This window comes from Saccopteryx bilineata, chromosome 1 (assembly GCF_036850765.1).
Source record: "Saccopteryx bilineata isolate mSacBil1 chromosome 1, mSacBil1_pri_phased_curated, whole genome shotgun sequence".
Lineage (NCBI taxonomy): Eukaryota > Metazoa > Chordata > Mammalia > Chiroptera > Emballonuridae > Saccopteryx > Saccopteryx bilineata.
Genome location: NC_089490.1, coordinates 320412280 through 320435060, shown reverse-complemented (window position 1 = coordinate 320435060; position 22781 = coordinate 320412280). Strand labels below are relative to the sequence as shown.

General features: G+C 34.7%; 1 protein-coding gene across 2 annotated transcripts in view; it reads left to right on the top strand.

The window, feature by feature from the left end:
- CNTN5 (contactin 5) overlaps positions 1 to 22781 on the top strand; it is a 1332234-nt gene that overhangs the window by 842420 nt on the left and 467033 nt on the right. For both annotated transcript variants that reach the window (XM_066253673.1, XM_066253671.1), the window contains one exon: positions 21063 to 21158. In XM_066253673.1, the coding sequence (XP_066109770.1) occupies positions 21063 to 21158 (96 nt within the window). The remainder of the gene's footprint in view (positions 1 to 21062; positions 21159 to 22781) is intronic.

Sequence of the window (22781 nt, the reverse complement as noted above, 5' to 3'; positions counted from 1 at the left end):
GAGTATGGAACTGGAACTCAGAGGACCCAGGTTCAAAACCCTAAGATTTCCGACTTGAGCATGGGCTCATCCAGCTTGAACACTGGCTTGGCAGCTTGAGCACAGGGTCGCTGGCTTGAGCAAGAGGTTAATCACTCTGCCGCAGCCCCCTAGTCAAGTCATATATTAGAAAGCAGTCCATGAACAACTAAGGAGATTAAGGAGCCGCAACAAAGAATTGATGCTTCTGATATTTCTCCCTTCCTGCCTGTATGTACCTATCTGTCCTGCTCTGTCTCTGTCAAAAAAAAAAAAAGGAAAGGAAAGGAAAGAAAAGAAAAGAAAAGGAAAGGAAAGGAAAGGAAAGGAAAGGAAAGGAAAGAAGGAAGGAAGGAAGGAAGGAAGGAAGGAAGGAAGGAAGGAAGGAAGGAATAGAGAGAGAGAGAGAAAAGGAAGGAAGGAGGGAGGGAAGGAAGGAAGGAAGGAAGGAAGGAGGGAGGGAGGGAGGGAGGGAGGGAGGGAGGGAGGGAGGGAAAGAAAGAAAGAAAGAAAGAAGAAAGAAAGAAAGAAAGAAAGAAAGAAAGAAAGAAAGAAAGAAAGAAAGAAAGAAAGAGAAAGAAAGAAAGGAAGGAAGAAAAAGAAAGAAAGAAAGGAAGAAAGAAAGAAAAAGCAAGCAAGCATGTAAGTGCTACACATGTGGTATGGGTGTACAGTACTATAGTGCTGTGTTCAGAACAGTCTCCTCAGTTGGCAGTCTTGGCAAAAGATATAGGAGGTGCTAAAAATTGGATTCATCACTAAAAGATGAAAATTAACCACCTTTATATAGAATTACATTTTAATAGGCAAACTCTTGAACTTCAGAAGAACTTTAAGTCCCATTTATTTTTCCTGTTGAGCTCTCCAGTATGAGCAAGGAATTCCAATGTGCCACTTTCTGCCCTAATTTCGTATCAGGAAAGCCCCATTAAAAATAGCAATTACTTTTATTTGGCATTACTATAAGATTACTGTAATATTACAACCTAAAACATGTGAATGTGCAAATAAAAGTAAGACAGTTTGCGCTACATCCAAAAAGGTGCTGAAATTTGTTTTTAGCTATAATATATTCTTCCCTTATTGATAGCATCACACTAAAATATCCCTTTATTCAACACTTATTGAATACCCACTATGTAACAGACAGGGTTGTGGACAATACATAAGAAATAGCAGTTTCCTATAAGCTAGTGTTCTAGTGTTGTTGGCAGTAAGCACACAGTGAGATATGAACAAACACACTGAATTCTTTCTGGTCATAATTACTTTTAATGTGATGATTTGTCTCCACTAAAATGACAATATGCTAATATATGTTCTGATAATAGCACCATTCTACTCATTCTTTCACATTGAGCATATAAGGATTTTATAACTTGCATGGCTAAGACAGATAACACTTTAAGAAAATATGCATGACTTTCCAGATTTTAAATATTTGGACTGTAGATCAAAAGAGATATCACTTCTCTTTGATTTCTGGTGTTTATGCAGCTGTTGCTGTTGTCTTGCTAGTTTTCTTATGTCCAAGAGGGAAGTGCTTGTATCCTAAATGCCAGTCAGTGGCATTCTGTTGTTAAGAGAAATGAAAACAAAATCACCTCTTCCTGCTCCTGTTGCTATAGTAACTGTTGTACCTTGCCTTTCCAGCACCACCTCTTAGGTGCTATGTAGGTTTCCTCGGAGTCCAGACATTTTCTTTAGGGTGGAATATTTCATATTTCAAACAACTGCTTCATTTTTCAATGAACTTTCAGAATTTACAAGGTAGTTGATCTTAAGATTTTTTAAAATTTATTCATTTTAGAAAAGAGAGAGAGAGAGAAGTGATCTTTCTTATCCTCACTTTCAAAGAAACAGGTTTTAAACTCAGCAACATTAATCATCCAAATATCAGAGCATAATTTCAATATTACTAATCTCTATTCAAATGTAAAAACCTGTAAAGGTTTCCGATTCATGAAATTAATGTGAAGAGTTTTGGCTATTTAAAACCTAAAGAAACAACTAGGGAGTTCAAAATTTTATAGGCTGTTTTCTTCACAAGTGTTTTTTGTGTGTTTACCACCTGTAAAAATGTAACTAAAACTGTAAAGAAAAAATTTCCAGTGTATCTTGACAGGCACTGGTAGCAAGAAAAAACATGAATTTACTGCATTTGGATCAATCACTCTTGGAAAGCGAACAGTTATGTATGGACACAAATATTGAGATAACTGTTTGCTAAATATTCCCTGAAAAGTAATTCTCATCTTACTAGTAAAATAGCAATGATTATGCAGAAAAACACAAAGCTTGCTGTAATTCTAATGCCATAATAATCTAAAAATCTAATGTCACAATGTGAAATAAGCAACATGGTAGATCTAGGAAAACCTAAAATTTACCTCCTAAAGGAGATAATTCTACTTATTTAAAATGAGAGTAAAACATGTTGTCGCTATGTGGGAGCCTTTGTCCAAAATCATCAGTGTATCTTTCTCTGTGGAGTTAACAATAATTTTTAGACATCATCATCTATAAATCTATAGTATAGAAATCAGAACTTAAAGAGACACATTGCATTTGAATAACACAATGCTAATGAATAAAGTGGTTAAGGTGAGACATAAAAATGTTAAAAACATTGATAATATAAAACACTAAGAATTTTCATTTTTTTCCATACTCCATCAGTTCAATCTTAAAAAAAGGCAGCCAAGATAAGAGATCTCATTTTAGTTCAACAGAGCTACCCTAGATGAATGTATGCTAAACCTGGGAATTAGAATAAGTCTTTTAAACATCATTCTGCCCTATAATTAGTAACTAAGAAAGAGATGTGACCTGCATAGTAAGTGAAATGAAAATTAATGCACCCTGTCTGCTGGCAAATACCAAGTATATTGACAATCTCTTAAAAAAAAGAATAGAGAATAGAAAACTTCAACAATATGGGTCTTATAGAAAAAGAACTATTAAAGAAAAGGTAAAAGGAATCTGAATAATTGGAAAAGGAAAGAAAAAACATAAAAACATAATTACTATAGAAACCAAGAAATATTTTTTTAATAAAACAGTTGAGCATTCACAATAGAATGTTGAAACATGCTATTTATAGAAAAAGGAAAAAAAATCATGAGGAGGGAGTAAACTGAGAAAAATAAATGTGCAGAAGAGAAGGACAAAAAAGTAAAAATGAAGAAAGAAAATCAAAGATAAGAAGAGAGAGTAGGCCCTGGCTGGTTGGCTCAGTGGTAGAGCATCAGCCTGGCATGTGGAAGTTCCGGGTTCGATTCCCGGCCAGGGCACACAGGAGAAGCGCCCATCTGCTTCTCCACCCCTCCCCCTCTCCTTCCTCTCTGTTTCTCTCTTCCCCTCCCACAGCCGAGGCTCCATTGGAGCAAAAGATGGTCCGGGCGCTGGGGATGGCTCCTTGGCCTCTGCCCCAGGCACTAGAGTGGCTCTGGTCGCGACAGAGCAACGAACCGGAGGGGCAGAGCGTCGCCCCCTGGTGGGCGTGCCAGGTGGATCCCGGTCGGCGCATGCGGGAGTCTGTCTGTTTCTCCCCGTTTCCAGCTTCAGAAAAATACAAAAAAAAAAAAGAGAGAGAGAGAGTAACATAGTAACAGAGAGGAATCAAAACTGAAAATGAAATAATTATCAAAGACAAAATTAGATAAACTTTTTATATAAAAAAGAGAGCTTAATGTGTAGGTCATATTGGGCTCACAATATTCTGTGAAAAATAATAAATATTTATAATTTGACATAGATTTTTAATGACAATGATAAAGAAAATAGTTTCTAAGTATTTCATTTAAAAATTGAAAAAAAGGCCCTGGCTAGTTGGCTCAGTGGTAGAGCGTCAGCCTGGCGTGCAGAAGTCCCGGGTTTGATTCCTGGCCAGGGCACACAGGAGAAGCGCCCATCTGCTTCTCCACCCCTCCCCTCTCCTTCCTCTCTGTCTCTCTCTTCCCCTCCCGCAGGGAGGCTCCATTGGAGCAAAGATGGCCTGGGCGCTGGGGATGGCTCCTTGGCCTCTGCCCCAGGCGCTAGAGTGGCTCTGGTCGCAGCAGAGCGTCACCCGGGAGGGGCAAAGCATCGCCCCCTGGTGGGCAGAGCCTCGCCCCCTGGTGGGCGTGCCGTGTGGATCCCGGTGGGGCGCATGCGGGAGTCTGTCTGTCTCTCCTCGTTTCCAGCTTCAGGAAAAAAAAAAAAAATTGAAAAAAAATCTAGTTGACCTCAATCTTCTCTTCTGTGCACTAAATATTAAATTATAATGAACAATGTGCCAGTGTTCAAGGATATTATAACCTAAGAAATAGAAATTAGGGAAGTTGATACTTACATCCGAATGTGACAAAATTTAGATGATAAAAATTCTGAGAAGATACATCACATAGATGAATTTAAAGATTAAGAGAAGAATCACAATTCAAAATTCAAAACTGTTGACATTTTGTTGTGTAGAGCTAAATATTTATCTTTAAAACTAGTCAGTCATAAAACTTACTTAAAGTAAGAACAATGTCAAAATTGTTGAAAGCAAAGATAGCGAATATAAACCATAATAATTTAATTAAAACAGCCTTGGGCTTTAACCCAGATTATATTAATAAAGCCAGAAGAAGAAAATGAGTAGTAATGATTTAAAACCCTGCTAAGATTTTCATTTTGCGTAAAGAAGAGATTAAAAACTTGTTATTCCATTCTTTATTAATAAAAATGCAATTACATTTTTAAAGTTCATGAGATTTTTAGTAGAATATAGATAATAGATAGAGCTAGCCAAATAGATGTATCATAACTATACACGTATATAAAATGTATTATAGTATAACAAAATTAAGAAAAAGAAAATGTATTTTATTTTTAAAAGGAACACATAAGGAATCAATAGGAAAGCTTAAAAATAGAGATCACCCATAAAATGAGAAAATATGGTCAGGCATATTAGATGTGACAACAAATGTAAGTTCATAATTACTCTATTAAAATTTAAATAATATCAGATTATTAAATTTTTCAATATATATATGATTTATATCTTTGGTTACACACAAAAATACATATAAAAATATATTTATAGAATAAATAGACAAATCATGTTCCAACAAAAACAAATTCAGCAGAGGTGATTATGGAGTGTTTAAGTGCAAAGAAAGGATGTTCATCCATTGGGTTCTCATTAGTGCTAGGTGTTATTTTAGATGGTGGGAAGATAGAATTAAATAACACAGACTTGGTACTAAATTTTGTGAAGCGTATTAAAGGGAGACAGGCATTTAATAAATAATTTCACAAAAGCATTTACAGTTAAGAGAAAGGCAAGATAAACAAAGATTTAGTGATAACAGTACCTAACCAAAAGAACATTTTTGTAAAAAAAAATGAATTATAAATATACATATATATTCCTTAGTATAGTGGTTGACAGGCATTAAATGCTCAATAAATATTATCATCATCATCTTTACTCCATTCTTCATATCTTCTTTTTTTTAATAATTGAATTTATTGGGATGACATTGGTTTGCGAAACTATACCCCAAATAGCCTCAGCAATTTTAAGAAAGAAGAACAAAGTTGGAGTATCACAATAAGGCCATTGTAAGGAAAACAGCCTTTGACTGTCATAAGAACAGGCATACAGATCAATGGAACAGCACAGAGAACCCAGAAATAAGCACATGCTTTATGGTCAATTAATATTTGACAAAGGAGGTAAGAGCATACATACAATGAAGTAAAGACAGTCTCTTCACTAAATGGTGTTGGGGAAATTGGACAGGTACATGCAAAGAAGTGAAACTAGATCTCCATATCTTCTAAAAAACTGGTTTGAGATGCCAGTTGAATTATAAGCTGTTGAGATAATCATAATATTTCTCAGAACTAGTATGGATCATATCTTCTCTCTTCAGGAACATGGAATGTCTTATTTTTTATAAAATCTATACACAGCTCATCACTCAAGGTTTATTCATTCAACATTTATTAAGTACCTCATATACTTCTTAACACATTACAAGCATGCGATGAATATTTGTTTAATGAAAGAAAATGAATTATGAAAAAGCATGAGCTGCTATTTAGTAAATATAGTACTAGATATGAGATACAAGAATGAATATGCTACATCTTCATATAAAATAATAATATTAAATACTTATTGAGGATTTACTATAAGCCAAGGCCTGTCGCTAAATAAATTGTAAACATTATCTTCCTGATAATACTTTTAAAGTATTATTATTCCTAATACACAGGTAAGGAAACTAAGGCTTAATGGAATTGTGTAAAGCAATGGACTCCCTGCTAATAGAAAATTTTCTACAGTATTAAGCCTTCTATCACTCTCAATTTTAGTCGATTAGATCAGGAGTTAGCAAATAAAGGCCCTTGGGCCAAATCTGTGTTTTTGTACAGCCCATAAGCTAAGGATTTATTTTTACATTTTTAGAGGGTTAAAAAATAAAAAAGATAATGATTTGTGACATAAAAATTATATGATTTTTATATAATTTTCAATTTTGCCTTTAGACCTGCAAAGCCTCAAGTATTTACTGTCTGATGCTTTAGAGAAAATGTCTGCCTAGCATGGACTAGATTATTTGGGATGCCCTTCAGCAATGTTAGTAATGCATATGCCATAGCTGATTTACAGGCAAATGTACCATGAGCAAATAGACATACTAGCCCTACAAAATTTCTGGAAACTATTTTCTTGTGCCGTAACAAAAGAGTTAGAGCAACTGCAAAACAGAAACAAAAAATGGCAAGACTACTGATATGGTATATTGAACTGATGTGAAAATGATTTCATCCTCCAAAGAATTTCTTCATATAAATGCATGGGAATGTCCACATAAAAGTAATGCATTTTCAATAAATGATTTAAATGTGTATTCTGCCTTTTAACAAATTATCTAGTTTCATGGAGATAAGTCATATGGGAAGAGAGAAGTGCTTGAGATTTACAGAGGTCAATTTGTAACAAGTGACTTTTAAAATGTGTATCATTTACTCATTCATTTATTCATCCAGTAATTGCTGAATATAAGGCACTGGACTAACTAAACAAAGGCAATGCACTGCCAGTGACCTGGTTTTGACCTGAAATAACTTGTTATTTATTTTCACCATTGACATGCTGTATAATTCATATGTGATTTGCTGTACACAAACTGAATCCTACCTAAATTTGAGTATTATCCAAAGACCACTTTACATATTCATTCAGCTTAAACAAAGATCACAAATTAAAACTTCCTGAGGTAATTGACTGCTAGAAAAGGATAACACTGCAACAAGGACAGAGAGAGATTTACTCTAAGGCAAGGCATTAGGTTTTTAGCGGAGATGTAAGATAGATTGAAAATTGATCACTTGTCGGCTGTGTTACGAAATAAATCAGCTCCCTAAGATTTTTTAATTAAACTGGGTGTAAATTATTCAGATAGAACTGTTGAGGTTATAGCTTGTAAAAGAAAAAAAAATTCAAATCTTTGGTACTTGATTTAATTGTGCAATAGCAAATGAGCTAAGGGAATCAGGAAAGCAAGCAATTTACATTTTAAAGCATTTGAGCAGGGGGCCAGGACTGTTGGAAGTGCTCTGCAATACACACAGCAGTTGAAAACAAATTTGTCAGAGCAAAACACTCAAATACACATACTAATTTATTCTAGAAAGTACTGGTAAGACAAAAGTAACTATTAAAAGAGGCCAACATAGACATTCTCATGCAATTCATAACTCAAATTTGGGAGGGGAAATCTTATTGCTCTGCTAAAATATATAGTGCTCAGATTTAAAGTATAAATTTATACTTAGAGTCAAAAAATTGTTTTTAAAAATCTACTAACTAGTTAGTTTTTCATTAGCTATATGGGGAAGAGAACTTATCCAGAAGAACTGTTCCAAGTAGGGGGTAGTGGAGCTAAAATTTTCCTTGGAGAAGTGGAAAGATACACAGCACAGAGGAGTTTCTCTGTTAAAACATGGTACTGTCCCAGGATTCCAGGTATTAATAGAAATAAATTAAAATTCAAAATCAAATAGGGAAACCTGAGTTTACACAAAGTAGAAGAGCAAACATTCCTTTCAACTTCAAACTTCACAGAACCATCTGGTGTCTTGAAAATGATATTGCATTCTATTCTTCTTTACATTCTGTGAATAAGGAAAGATATGACTTCCCATGGCCTATCATTTCCCCAAAAGGGTAATCTTGGATTAACTTCTTTTATTTTTTTCTCCTGTTTAACAAAGATGGGTGCTGTGTGTGTGTGTGTGTGTGTGTGTGTGTGTATCATTAGGAGATAAGCATGATATATTTTCTCAATTATAATAGGAAAATATTTATTTTAGCAAATATTTCTGTTTCATTACCTTCTAGATCATCCTGCCCAACACTGGAAAACTGTTCTCCTTCACGTTATATCTGACTATATGAGTATTTCCTTTGGTCTGAAAGTGTTGATTAAAGCAGATGTAACCTTCCTATGTGAGGCATACTTTCTCCATTTTAGTTAGTTCCCACCATGACTGTTACACTTATAACTCCACAGCCATGTGGATTTGTTTCTCTTGAGCGAACCTCATCCCTGATTTATAGATAAAGTCCCAATCACAGGAGGTTTATACTTTTGTTGCAAACTGCTTAGCTAACTAGTAGAAGAGTTTAGATTAGAAGTAATGTGTCATAATTCTCACAACAGTGATTTTTGTAACGATAACAATAATAATAATTCCTTCCATTTGCTATGTTGTGTCATGTGTTGTACTCACTGCTAGATGTAAATTATTAGAGTTAAGTCTTAAAAAACTATGGGATATGGTTTTTATCTTCATGTTACAGATGAAGAAGCTGAGATGCAAGGAGTGCAGTAGCTTGTCTAAGTCTGCTTGTCGTGATCCCACTCAGCGCCTGTTTGACTTAATGAGTGTGGTATCTTCTTTTAATTTGTATGATGTTGCTGATGGTTCTCCAATGTTATAACTTCAGAAGTTTTCATTCTGAACGCTGCAAAGTATTTAGGAAAAAATTATAATTTTTAGGTTTATAATTAGAAATATACATTTCTTATTTTTTAAAAGGAAATACTTATTGAGTGAGTATTATTGGCACATTGTATGGGCAAGATATTTTTATATGTCAAGGAATTTTTACAGTAATATTATGACACATGTATAATTATCTCATCTTGGTTAGGAAGTATAATGAAATAAATTAATGTGTCCAAGGTGACTATTAAGTAGTGATACTAGAATTTGACCCTAAGTTTTGCCTTCAAAACTCTTATATCTGATAGTAATATTTTAAAATTCAGTTTTAATATTATTTTCTTAGTAACTTACATAGTTCATGTTAAAATAATCAAGGAAATACAATATTTCTGTTAGGTTAATATCAAGCAAATTATTGAATGCCCACTCTTCAGAACTTCTTTTTTTTAAATCTATAATAAGAATAGTTTTCAGAATTTCTTTGTGTAGATTGCTATGCATAATAGGTTTCCTGAAAATATATTAATATGTCATAAATAATATTATAATTACTTGCATCTAACACTTTAATGTTTTTGGAATTATTATACCACCAACAACAAAAAACTTAGTTTCTAAACACTTACTTGTCATCCAACTTCCATCTTAGCTAAAGATTGAAGTGCTATACTCATGATCTTTTTATTATTAAAATAGATTAATCTTTTGTGAAAATTCTCCTCTGAATATAACATTACATTGTAGGTATGTTTCAGGGTCACTGGTCAAGCTCAGTATTTGCTGGCCACTCTGAATCTCATAGGATTATAATTTTGGAAAGATATAATGGCATAATATTTAGAAATTACTTCATCATTACAAATTTCACAACTAAAATTCTTTAAGTACAAATATATGCTAAATATAAATGTGATTATTTTATTGATTCAATTACTTATTGGTTGATTATCTATTAGGTACCTATACAAGAATGCTCTAGACATTATTTTAGGCAGTGATGAGACAAAGTGTTTTCTAGAAGATTACATTCTAAGAAGTTGGGTAAGGCAAACAGTGCATTTTAAAATCCATTATATAATGGGTCAGGTTGTGATAGCCATTATGATAGAAAAGGAATCAGAATAAAGAGAATAGAAATTTGAAGTTCTCACTTCAAAGGTGATATTCCAGCAGAGACCCACATAATTGTAGAGCTCAGTGCACATACTCAGGAGAGATACTACTCCATGCAAAGAGGACAGCTAGGGCAAGGGTTTAGGAAATTTACAATAGCCATAGAAACAAAAACCCTAGCTCTCATAAACATTAAATTCTATGTGTGGAGGACACAAGAGACAACAGAAATATGTAACCGTTTGTTGGAAGGTAACTACCAAAATGAAAAGTTAATTAGGGGAGGAGGATAAGGAATATGTACATGGTGATTAGGTTGTACTTTTTGATAAGACATCCAGGAAAGATCTCTCCATAAAGATAACACTGAAATAAAGGTTTAAAGGAGGTAGAGGTGACAGTCATGATTATTTCTGGTGGGGAAATTTGCTCTATTTGGAGATAGTAACAAGTACAAAGGCCCTAAGACAGGGCAACACTTCGTATGTTTAGTAAAAAGCAAAGAAGCTAGTGTGCTAGAAAGAAAGGAGGGAAAATAAATATAGTAGGAGATAACATGAAAGAATCAACTGCCTGTAGTTGGTCTAGGGCCTATAGGCCATTGTTAGTATATTTACTTTTGTTCTGAGTATGATATAAGCCATTTAAGGCATTTAAAAAATAAAACAACTCTAGCTCTGTCCGGTTAGCTCAGTGGTAGAGCATCGGCCTGGTGTGTGGATGTCCCAGGTTTGATTCCCAGTCAGGGTACACAGTAGAAGCAACCATCTACTTCTCCAACACCCCCTGCCCGCCCCATAAACATGGCTCAAATGATTAAAGCAGGTTAGCCCTGAGTGCTGAGGATGGCTCCATGGCTTTGCCTCAGGTGCTGGAGTGCCTCGGTTGTTGGATTATGGATATATTATAAAATAGTATCAATAGTATTTGCTCATGAATTATATGAATTGTAAGTGGGGTGTGACAGACATACTTGAATCACAGATAATATTTGCATCTTGTCTTAATAACTGGAAAAATGTAATGATTATTTACTCTAATGGGAAATATAGATATATTATGGTAATGGTAGTTTAGCAGGTAGAAATGGGAGTCACAATAGAATAAGTTATGTTTGCAATGCCTCTTAGACATTCAAATGGAAATGTCAAGTAAACAGTGTGTTTGAGTGTGTGTGACTGTGTCTGTGTCTGTATATCTTTGAGTTGCCATTTGAGGAAGGTATCCAGGCAAGAATAAACTTGGTATTTCTTCAGTGTATACATGCTTTTTAAGTACAAGGGTAAGATAAGCATAGGAATAGTGTGGATTAATAAATAAAAGTTTCAAGGACTAAGTTGGGTCCTTGAAATGTTTAGATATTGGAGAGATGAGGAAAATAAGCTAATAAAAGTGAAGGTGCCTGACCTGTGGTGGCACAGTGGATAAAGCGTCGACCTAGAAATGCTGAGGTCGCCGGTTCGAAACCTTGTGCTTGCCTGGTCAAGGCACTTATGGGAGGTGATGTTTCCAGGTCCTTCCCACCTTCTCTCTCTCTCTCTCTCTCTCTTTCTCTATCTCTCTCCTCTCTCTCTCCCTCTCTCTCTCTCTCTCTCTTCCTTTCTCTCTCCTCTCTAAAATGAATTTAAAAAAATTTAAAAAAAAATAAAAAATAATAAAATTTTAAAAATTTAAAAGTGAAGGTGAGGGCACAACGAATGAGGAGAAATACAAATGAAGAAACTGTTATCCAATAAACTTTATCAAATACTGATTATAGGTCAAATGGATGAGAACTGAGAAATTGATCAATAAATTTAACAATGGGAAGGTTATTGTTTACTTTTACATAAAAATTTTGGCCAGTGGTAAGGAGACAGCAGTTTGTATGAGTTGGTACCTAGAGGGTGAAATGAAATAAAATAAGTATTTTTTCTTCCTTTTTTTAATAAAAGTTTGGCAAAACACCAATGTGTTTGAACACTATTGATGATGCAATGGAGTGAGGTCGATCATTGATTGGTCACAGACAGTTCATTTAATATAAAAAGATTGGGGATAATATAGATACAGATAAGTTGATAGCTAGTGTGAAAGTAAAGTTGATGTCTCTGCAGAACAGACTAGTTGAGTTGGAATTTAGCATCGATGATGGTTATTAAAAAGTGCCTTTGTAGTCCACCTGCTGGAAGGGAGGAGGAAGGTGCAGGCACGGAAAGGACATAATTTGAACAGTGATGTAAGCGGAACAGTAGCTTCCAGCTGGCATCAGGAAGGAACTCTAAATCTAGAATGGCCTGTCAGGGTTGTCTGAAGTTGGACCAAGGTGGTCATGTCACTGTACTCACTCACTGAGCAACTACTGGCTGAGTACTACCTGAGGAAAGGATGTAACTTTAGTGATCTGATTCTCTGTAGGAAATGCAATCTCTAAAAGTACTGAGACTTGAAAGCTGTCTGTCAATGGTACTCCCAACAGCCAGGACCACTATTTCATTGAAGGAAAATCGGTGGGACACACTGCAGTGTTCCCCAGTAGGTGGAGCCTATATAAGTGTTTTTAGATTACTTATAGTTCCCTAGGAATTGGGAGGGAAGAAGTAGAGGAAGAGGCAAGAGCTTGTTGTAAAAGTATTTTCTAAATGATTGAGAGAGAATAGGCTCCATAAAAATTAAATCAAATATATTGTAACTCTTCCAAGATACATAAATGTTTGTACAAAGGGGATGCTTGAGGTTCATACTCATGAATTTAGAACAAAATTTGTCAGCATTTTCAATAATTTTCTCTATCCCCCTTACCTTTTCCAGAGCAAAACAGGTAACTAGTTCAATTTATCCAAGGTGGAAGTTGGGCCAGAGTAATAAAATGAAGGGAGAAATGGGTAAGCAATCATGGCTCTATAGAGGCAAGGAAATAGTTATCTAATGATATATTATAAAATGTAAAACAACTAAAGAGGATAGATAAGCCCCAAAATTTGATAGACAATAATAAGATTGTCTATGGGTTTTATAAATAAATGCATCAAATGACTTGTTGCTTTTACTAAATAACACCCTTTTCCCAATTTTATGGGTCTCTAGTATTCAAATTCTTTATAAATGCTCTATTATTTCTATTATATTTTTATTTCCAATGCTCAGCCTTAAAATTTTCTGAAACTTTTTAATGAATTTAAACTGATTTTAGTTTGGAACAAAATTGAACTTAGAAACAAGCAAATAAAATTTTTAAATAAATTTGCACAAAGTGTAAAAAATTAAGTTAAATTTGTATAGAACTTCTGCCAGCACTCACAAACTATTGACACATAAGTTAAAGAAAATTTATATATAATTTTCACATTTAAGATTAGTTTACCACATATATTATTCACAGTAGAAGTAACTTTTTTGTAACATACATACATCAAGATACCAAAGAAATGACTAAAGATCAATAACATTTTATCACATTCTTTAGATAATTTATCTTTTTACAAAATATAATTTGCTGTTTTACTTATAAAGTAGTTAAATTTGTCCTTTCAAGGCAAACATACACTAGTGTGCTTTAATTTTCTCATAATTAACAAACCCTGTAGCTGGATGATTCATGTTTAAAAATATGTAAAGTGAAAATGACAAGCCATAGCAAGAATTATTCATTTGACCTTTTATAAATAACCAAAGAAAAAATGGGAATGAAGAAAGTCTCATTATAACTTGTCATTTTCTCCTATACATTTACCTCACCACTTCTGCACTTGTATCTTAATTCAATTCTTACTTTTATGTAATAGGTGGAAAGTATTCTTTACATACCTCTAATTAACTGATATTATTGAAAGACCAATTTCATTAAATAATTAACATTTTATAAAAGTGATGTCATACACCCTCACAGATAACATATAAAAATATTTTAAAGAATTGTAACATCACTTCATATGACATAATAGGAACGTGTTTCAAGATATAATTACATTGATTGAAACATTCCAAACATATCAGGATAATTCTAGATTAAAAACATTCCAGTTCCTCTGACAATCTGACTTTGGGTGATGGGTATGCAACATAATTGAATGACAAGGTAACCTAGACATGTTATCTTTGAATATATGTATCCTGATTTATTGATGTCACCCCATTAAAAAAATAAAATTATAATAAAAAACAAAACAAAACCATTCCAGTTCCAAAACTAAATTTGTCATCTTGAAGGCTCAGATTATTACTAGCTCTAAGTTTTTATTATTATTCTTGTTTTGAGAGAGAGAGGAAGGAAGAAGTATTGATTTGTTGTTCCAGTTATTTATGCATTCATCGGTTGATTCTTGTATGTGCCTTGACCTTGGATCTCCAAACCTGCACCCTTGGTATATTAGAATGACACTCTAATCAATTGAACTACCCAGCCAGGGCCTCCTGTAATTTTTTATTCTCACTACTTATTTAACCTTAGTGAATGCCAGTGTCTTCATGAATAGTGGGGATAGTACACCCTGCTTTTTTATTTGCTTACAAATTGATCACAGGCTTATGAGTTTACACTTGCCAGTAAAACATTACTATATAATTTACAGAATGCCTGGCATAAAGTATTTCAGTAACCACTATGATGATAATTCATCAATTTTCTTGTATTTCCCTTAATTGTTTTAACATTTTATTTATTTATTTTTAGATTTTATTTATTGATTTTTAGAGTGAGGAGAGAGAGAGAGAGAAAGAGAAGAGAGGGAGAGCAGGAACTGTCACTTTGTAGTAGTCGCTTCCTATATGTGCCTTGACCAGGCAAGCTCAGCATTTTGATCAAGCAATCTCAGCTATCCAGGTAGATTCTGGTTCCAGGGGACTGTACCACCTCAGATCAGGCTCATTTTAACATTTTACAATGTCAAAGATAGTTTTGAATGAGGTCTGATCAATTTTTATTACATGATATGTACATGGGACACAAAAATATGACAATGATATGAATAATCTTGATGATAGTATGAACAGCACCAATGTCAAAGGTGAGTAAAGACTTCAATATGCAACAGCTTTGCAGTGATAAAGTAGGCACCATCCGTACTAGAAAAACTGTCATTTGTTTTTATAGAAATCATAGAAGTTAAAACGGTGAGGCCCCCCCTCCCACAATAGCAACCTCTTTGTTCCTCAATCTTACAGTCTTACATATGAATCTGATGCTAAGACTTTAGGATTAATTAAACTTAAATAGTGTTTTGCCTTTTTCAATTTCTTTTACTTTTTGTAAAAATTCAAACTCAGCCCTGGCTGCTGACTCAGTGGTAGAGCATCGGCCCAGCATGTCAAAGTCTTGAGTTTGATTCCTGGCCAAAGCACACAGGAGAAGCACCCATCTGCTTCTCTACCTGTGCCCCTCTTCTTCCTATCTCTCTCTTCCCCTCCTGCAGCCAAGGCTCCATGGGAGCAAAGTTGGCCCAGGCACTGAGGATAGCTCCATGGCCCCTGCCTCAGGTGCTAGAATGGCTCTGGTTGAAATGGAGCAACACCCCAGATGGGCAGAGCATCACCCCCTAGTGGGCAGGCCAGGTGGATCCTTGTCAGGCACATGTGGGAGTCTATCTCTCTGCCTCCCCACTTCTCACTTCAGAAAAATACAAAAAAAAATTCAAACTCAATTTTATAAAGTTTAAAGCTCATAATGAAGTTTCTCAGTATTAACAGTACTTTTAACTTGAGAATTCTCTAGAGAACTAGAGAATTCCTAGATCATAGACAGTCTAAAACTTACCAGTACTCCCTCAGAATGAATGTATAATCAAGTACAATATAAAGTAAGTGGTCCACTCCCATTTCTTCTTCCAAACTCACCATTTCCACAAACCAAACATTGTTACTTATTTACAATAGAACAGACTTAAGACTAAGACATTAGTGCCCAATAGACAGATAAACTTCAGTACATATTTCTAGTTCACTTACCTTTCTCTCTTTCCTTCTCTTCTCCCAATAATTAACTAATCTATTTTATCTAATATACATAAGATCAAAAACTCAGTGTCTGGAACACTTTATGCACTTTCCTTCTTGCCAGTTTCTTGCAATCTCTTTCTCTCTCTCATTCCATCTCTATCACTCCTTCCCCAACAGTTTAAAATATTTTATCTTTCTAGGGAATGGATTTTGAAATACTTTAGTTGTGTTTGTATGTATGTGTGTGTGTCTCATACTATAATTGTTAAAGGTATTTCAGTGGGTGAAAAACCTTCCTAATTGGTTTGCAAAGTTGCCAACTCACTATACTACCCATTGTGATGTTTATAAAGTCTTGTAGAAAAGAAAGAAAGAAAGAAAGGAAGAAAGAAAGAAAGAAAGAAGAAAGAAAGAAAGAAAGAAGAAAGAAAGAAAGAAAGAAAGAAAGAAAGAAAGAAAGAAAGAAAGAAAGAAAGAAAGAAGGAGGAAAGAAAGGAAGGAAGGAAGGAAGGAAGGAAGGAAGGAAGGAAGGAAGGAAGGAAGGAAGGAAGGAAGGAGGGAAGGGAAGGGAAGGGAAGGGAAGGGAAGGGAAGGGAAGGGAAGGGAAGGGAAGGGAAGGGAAGGGAAGGGAAGGGAAAGGAAGGGAAAGGAAGGGAAAGGAAGGGAAAGGAAGGGAAAGGAAGGGAAAGGAAGGGAAAGGAAGGGAAAGGAAGGGAAAGGAAGGGAAAGGAAGGGAAAGGAAGGGGAAGGAGGAAACCTAAAAGTGTGTGTATTGTGCTTGTGTGTTGGTGTTCATGTGTTTGCAGTTTACATTTAGGGGAACAGCAAGAAATGTTACAGGTAAATGTGCATGGTGTGTATTGATAATTCACAAATATGGCTTTGACAAACTGAAGCTCTAGTGGTTTGGGCTCTTCCATTTATTTGGGGGCACAGACTCCTCTGGGCTGGGTCTAAGGATAGGTGGCCTAAGCAGCTATATGCCTTTTCTCTACAGCTTTCCTGTATCACCGGCATCTACCTCAGTGTTTGGTATGAAGTGTGCACTGATAAAATTTTGTTAAATAAATTGAAGAAATGTGTTTTATATTTTGTCAACATGCTTCATTTCATACACCCTAAATAGATGTTCTGTCATGTGAAGCTCTCAATTACATCATTTGTTGTATATCTGTTTTTCTTTGCATGTTTTATCGGGATGAATAGCTGTAGTAATTTTATGAACTGCAGTTCTAGTTAAAGATCTACTATTAAATTTTACATGCCCAACCAGGTGGTAGCAGAGTCGATAGAGTGTAAGCCTGGGACATTGAGAACCTAGATTCAAAATCCCGAGGTCGCTAGCTTGAGTATAGGTTCACCAGCTTAAGCATGGGGTCGCGAGCTTGAGTGTAGGATAATAGACATGACCACTGGCTTGAGCTCAAAGGTTGTTGCCTTGAGCCCAAGGTCGCTGGCTTGAGCAAGGGCTCACTGGCCAGCTGGAGGTCCCCAGTCAAGGCATATATGAGGAAGAAATCAATGAACAACTCAAGTGCTGCAGCTAGAGTTGATGCTTCTCATTTCTCTCCCTTCCTGTTTGTCTCTCTCTCTGTCTCTATCTTGCTCACTAAAAAACAAAAATACAAACAAACAAGCAAACAAAAAACTCTGCATGAGCCTCTGAACTTGCAACAAGCATGAGAAAGAATGTAGCCTGGGGCTTATGATTCCTGACCACAGATTTTCTTTTTTAGTCTATTCCTTATCTATTGTCCAAGTGCTTTATTGTAACTTGAGAAAGAGGTTTGTTTCAGTTCATAATTTAAACCTGAATTTTGTTTAAGATTAAAAAAAACCTTTTTGTTGAATATATTGAGGTAACATTGGTTAATAAAATTATACAGGTAGTGTCAGGTGCACAACTCTACAATACATCACCTGTACATCGCATTCTGTGTCACCATCCCAAGTCAGGTCTTCCTCCATCACCATCTATCCTCACTCAACCCTCCTTAATCTACCCCTATCCCCTTTCCTTCCTGCAATCTCCACACTGTTGTGTCTATGAGTATCTTTTCATTGAATAATCCCTTTGCCTATTTTCACCCAACCCCCCAACCCCCATCCCCTCTGACAGCTGTCTGTTTGTTCTCTATATCTGTAAGTCTGTTTCTATTTTGTTTGTTCTTTTATCTTGTTCATTAGATTCCACATATAGGTGAAATCATATACTTGTCTTTATCTACTGCCTTATGTTACTATTTTTACTCATTCACAGTATTTCCCTCAAAGGTAAAAAATAGAACAAACAAACAAGTGTTTTTTTTTACCTTAAATAAATTATAGTAAAGTAATAAAAGCCTCAACCATTAGAGTTCATGTTCTGTTTTTTCACTTGTCTCCTTGACATATGAGAATGTGAAATCTATTAAAATATACTGTGATAAGCACTTAGACTAAGTTCTCCGATAAGTACTCCAAAGAAACTAACGACTTTCTGTTCATAATGAGATAAAAACAACCAGCTATATTTTCACTCCAACTGTTCCCTCTGGTTGTCATCCCCACTCCAACCAATAAATTTTTACATAAACTACTCTGCCTCAGATCTATCAGAATCTTGGGTGACACATGGACCATATACATTATAAAAGTAATTTACTTTTTTTCTAGGTAGAAGGATTTAAAGAGAAAAACACCTTTTCTATGTAGGTGCAGACCTCTTTTTAGTGTTTCTCTAAATGCCTTTATGCAATATAAAACCAGTCAATTCACTATTGAAAAAAAAATCAACTTACCTTTGTACTGCTGGTACTATAGTACCTAGGAAATAATGACACAGAGACAATTTCATGAGGACATGTTGAATTGTACCTGTATTCACAACTGTGGCAAAATAAAGCAATTATGGGTGAATTTTGTCATTGTGATCTTAAAACACAATTTAGGTCATAATAATTAGATAATTTTCTTTTCTATTTTGTGTCTAATCTCTAGGCCATGCCTGTACTTGAGTTTCTCAGAAATAAGCATTAGTTTAGTACTATTTTATATAATAGGTTGATTTAAAATGTCATAATAAGCATAATATAAACTTGTAGTAAAAGTATTGGAAGTGCCTGACCTGTGGTGGCGCAGTAGATAAAGTGTCGACCTGGAATGCTGAGGTCACGGGTTTGAAACCCTGGCCTTGCCTGGTCAAGGCACATATGGGAGTTGATGCTTCCTGCTCCTCCCCTTCTCTCTCTCTTCTCTAAAATGATTAAGGAAAAAAAAAAAAAGAAAAACAAAAACTATTGGAAGCTACATATTAGTATATGTAGTTTTCAGAAATCATTTAAGAAATTCAGTTAAAATAAATTGATATCCAAATTGCTTTCCAGAGTGTATAAATTAATGAGGATAAAAAGAAGAACATAAAACCATATATTCTCTAGAGATATTTCAGCCCTACTGTAACCACTGCCTTACAGCATGGTTCCTGCACTGTGTTTAGGAGTAGTCAGAAGAGGTCAAATTAGAAGCCAGGCAACGCTTTGTTTTCATCTTGAGATAGTTTGTTGGAAAGAAGACAGCTTCTATCTCTAAGGATCAATCCACATGAATTTAAACCCGTGAGTCACAGAGATTTGAAAATGAATGAATTTGATTTTTACTAGAAGTTAGTATGTATGTTTTTAAATTAAAAATACATATACATATATAATGTAGAATTAGGACAATTCTTTCTCTTGTCTTGATACTTCAGAAAATACATAACTATTTTTAATGAAATACTTTCTTTATGAATACCTCTGACTGTTTATTTGGCATTATGCCTTTATTATTTATTAGTCCTTTATGATTTTGAATGTATTTAAGAATATTTGATTATACATTGACCATATAGGTGAATTTTTAACCATCTCTCACAAAAAGTAAGGTTAGGATCCTTCTTAGAATATTAAAGTTAGTGATTTATCTTTTTCATATTCATTCAATATGTTTTCTTAAATGCTTATTTTCAGTATTTGTCATATTAACAGACATTAAACTTGAGGGTCTACATTGTATTACTCTAAAACTGAGCAATGTATTATGTTACTATGAAATATGTGAAGTTTCCAACAATCTGTTTTTAAATGGATGAATAATGAAAGGGAGTGCAGAACACTTTCAAAAAGCATTTCTCACCATGGGAACATGTTCTTACAGACTGAAAATTCTGGAACAGTGTTTATTTATAAAAATGCTAAACTCCTACCATTTCTGAGAAACTTTTCTAAACATCATGCCTTTGATCTACGTAGCTCTGACTGTATTCATAAACAATATTAGACATACAAATAATACAGAGAATTTTTTTATATCACTTTATTTTTAGGAATGGATTTGAAATTGTGGAACTGTGACATAATATAAGGGAAGACAATTGAACCCCAGTTGATGGTATAACCCTTCAGACATATTAGGGAGGATTTTGATCACTGTAACACTCCCAGAGCAATCAAAATAGATGAGTATAATTAATTCATGCCGGCCATTCCAAGCTTCTATAAAATGAAAGTAACATGACTTATTCACTCACATTTATAGAAAAAGAACATTTTTATATCCTCATTACATTTTGCTAGCACACACAAGTCTCTGCTAGCATGACATAAAATGGGGCAGGTGGTTGGACAGAAGTCCTTCTAACCACTACTATTTCTTTTCTCAGTGTGCATGAATGAGTTTTATTGGAAAGAGAAAAATCAATATGGAAGAAATATTATAAAGAAATAAAATATCTATTTAATATGTGGTGAATGTGTTGTCTAATACCTTCCAACACTGGCAGCTTGTATGTAACTATGCATAAAGAGTGTGCATATCATCTGAAATTCATGGTATTTAAAATCAGTTGGCATAGATTTATTTTTAAGGCCCTCCTATCAGGACTTAACAAACAAGAAGAAACCTTATCGGGATAATGAGAGAAAAGTAAGTATAAGATACAAAAGTAGTAACTCTTTAAAGTCCTTGATGCTTTGCATCTAAATGTTATGTTATGTTGACAGATCTGGGAAATTTTAGTGGCCGGACGAGAAGCGCTGTCTCTGTGAGGGAAGGCCAGGGGGTTGTTCTGATGTGCTCTCCTCCGCCTCATTCACCAGGTACGGTAGGATCCCACTCTGTATTGCTGTGCTCTCTTTTTATATGCTCATTCTGTTAGACTGAGGATTGACTGGGGAGCCTTCCAAGGGAAATGTGCATGGTTTTCTTGAAGTGTATCAGAGTGCCAGTTGTGTAATTAAAGATCATGTGCTCTAGATATCGCTGGACAAGGGACTGAGCTGGAAGATTGTTTTATTGTCATTCAAACTTTTGACTGTTGTGTTTATTTCTCTGCCTGCCACCAGTGAGGGATGTATTGTCTGGAGCACAAGGAAAGTGGTACTATGAGAGATTAAAAACCTTTCAAAATTATTTGGAGTGTTAGAATTGAGTTAACTGAATACCAACGTGCATCTTGTTTCAGAAGATAAGCTGGAAAAGGGGCTGCTTATGGTGTTTATCACACTGTAACAAAAACTGCTAAGAAATATTTTTTATGATTTTCAAACAAAACTATAATTTACTTATCATTGTTTGGCTACCTGAAGTCTTGTAAAAGCCATGGTAATAGGTAAGTACTTTATGGAGTTTGAAGTAACATAATAGTAAATTGCTAACTCATAGCTAATTATATATTATACTAATTTTGTTTGAGTCCTATACTTTAAAATGAGTACTTCTTTGTGCCTCAGTATAGTTTTCCTATAATACAATATAAGACTGTCCAGCATCATATGGAGAGAGGGAGAGAGGCTGAGAGAGAGAGAGAGAGAGAGAGAGAGAGAGAGAGAATCAATGTCTATTTCTATCTGAAAAAAATAATGAAGACCTTAGAGTTAACAACTGGAAATGGAATCGAGGGTCCTGGAATCTCAATATTTATTCTTGTTTTTGTTTAGAGTGAAAGCCACACTTGGTTCTAGGTTGTATTATTAGTGCAATAAAGAGGCTCAGTTCTGTCCTTCCGTAGATAATTCTTATCATAAATCACAATAGGACCTCATTTGATTTTCTTAGTTTCTCACCTTTATCTTACCCTCCTCTTAACTTCTTTTAATTGAAAGAAAAGTACATTCCATTTCAAAGAGGAAATATTTTTAAATAGTTTTGATTTTGAAATTACTATTAGTAATAATTTCTGACTTGTACCCACGTAATACTTCTATATGTCATTCAGTCTACAGTCCTTCTGTGATCAGTGGGGGACTTCACAGCAAACATATCTAGTCTTACCTTCGTGTGACTCAACATCTACATAGATTCTTTCAAGGTTACATGTGTTTTAGCTTTTTTTTATAGATAAGAGAAAAAATTAATAGGTTAGGAAAATCTTATAGCATAAACATGTTATGTCTAATGGGTTATTAGACAGATTTTGTTTTTGAAGAGCAATATTAGATGCATAACTGTTAGAGATAAATAGAAGGAGGCTGAGGAGGAGGAGAAAGAGAGAGCAGCAGACTCTGTAGAGGATGAAAGCAGGCTTACAGGAATTAACAACATAAAGTGACTCCTGAGGGAAAAGAGCAAAATTCTCTGACATATAATTAATATTGCAAGGCTGTTAAAACCGGTGTAAAAATAGTGATATGGCAGAGGATGATACAGAAACCAAAATATCCAATTTGCAAAGAAAACTACATAGAAAAAATTTCCTGTGGGAAAGAAATATTATAATGAGT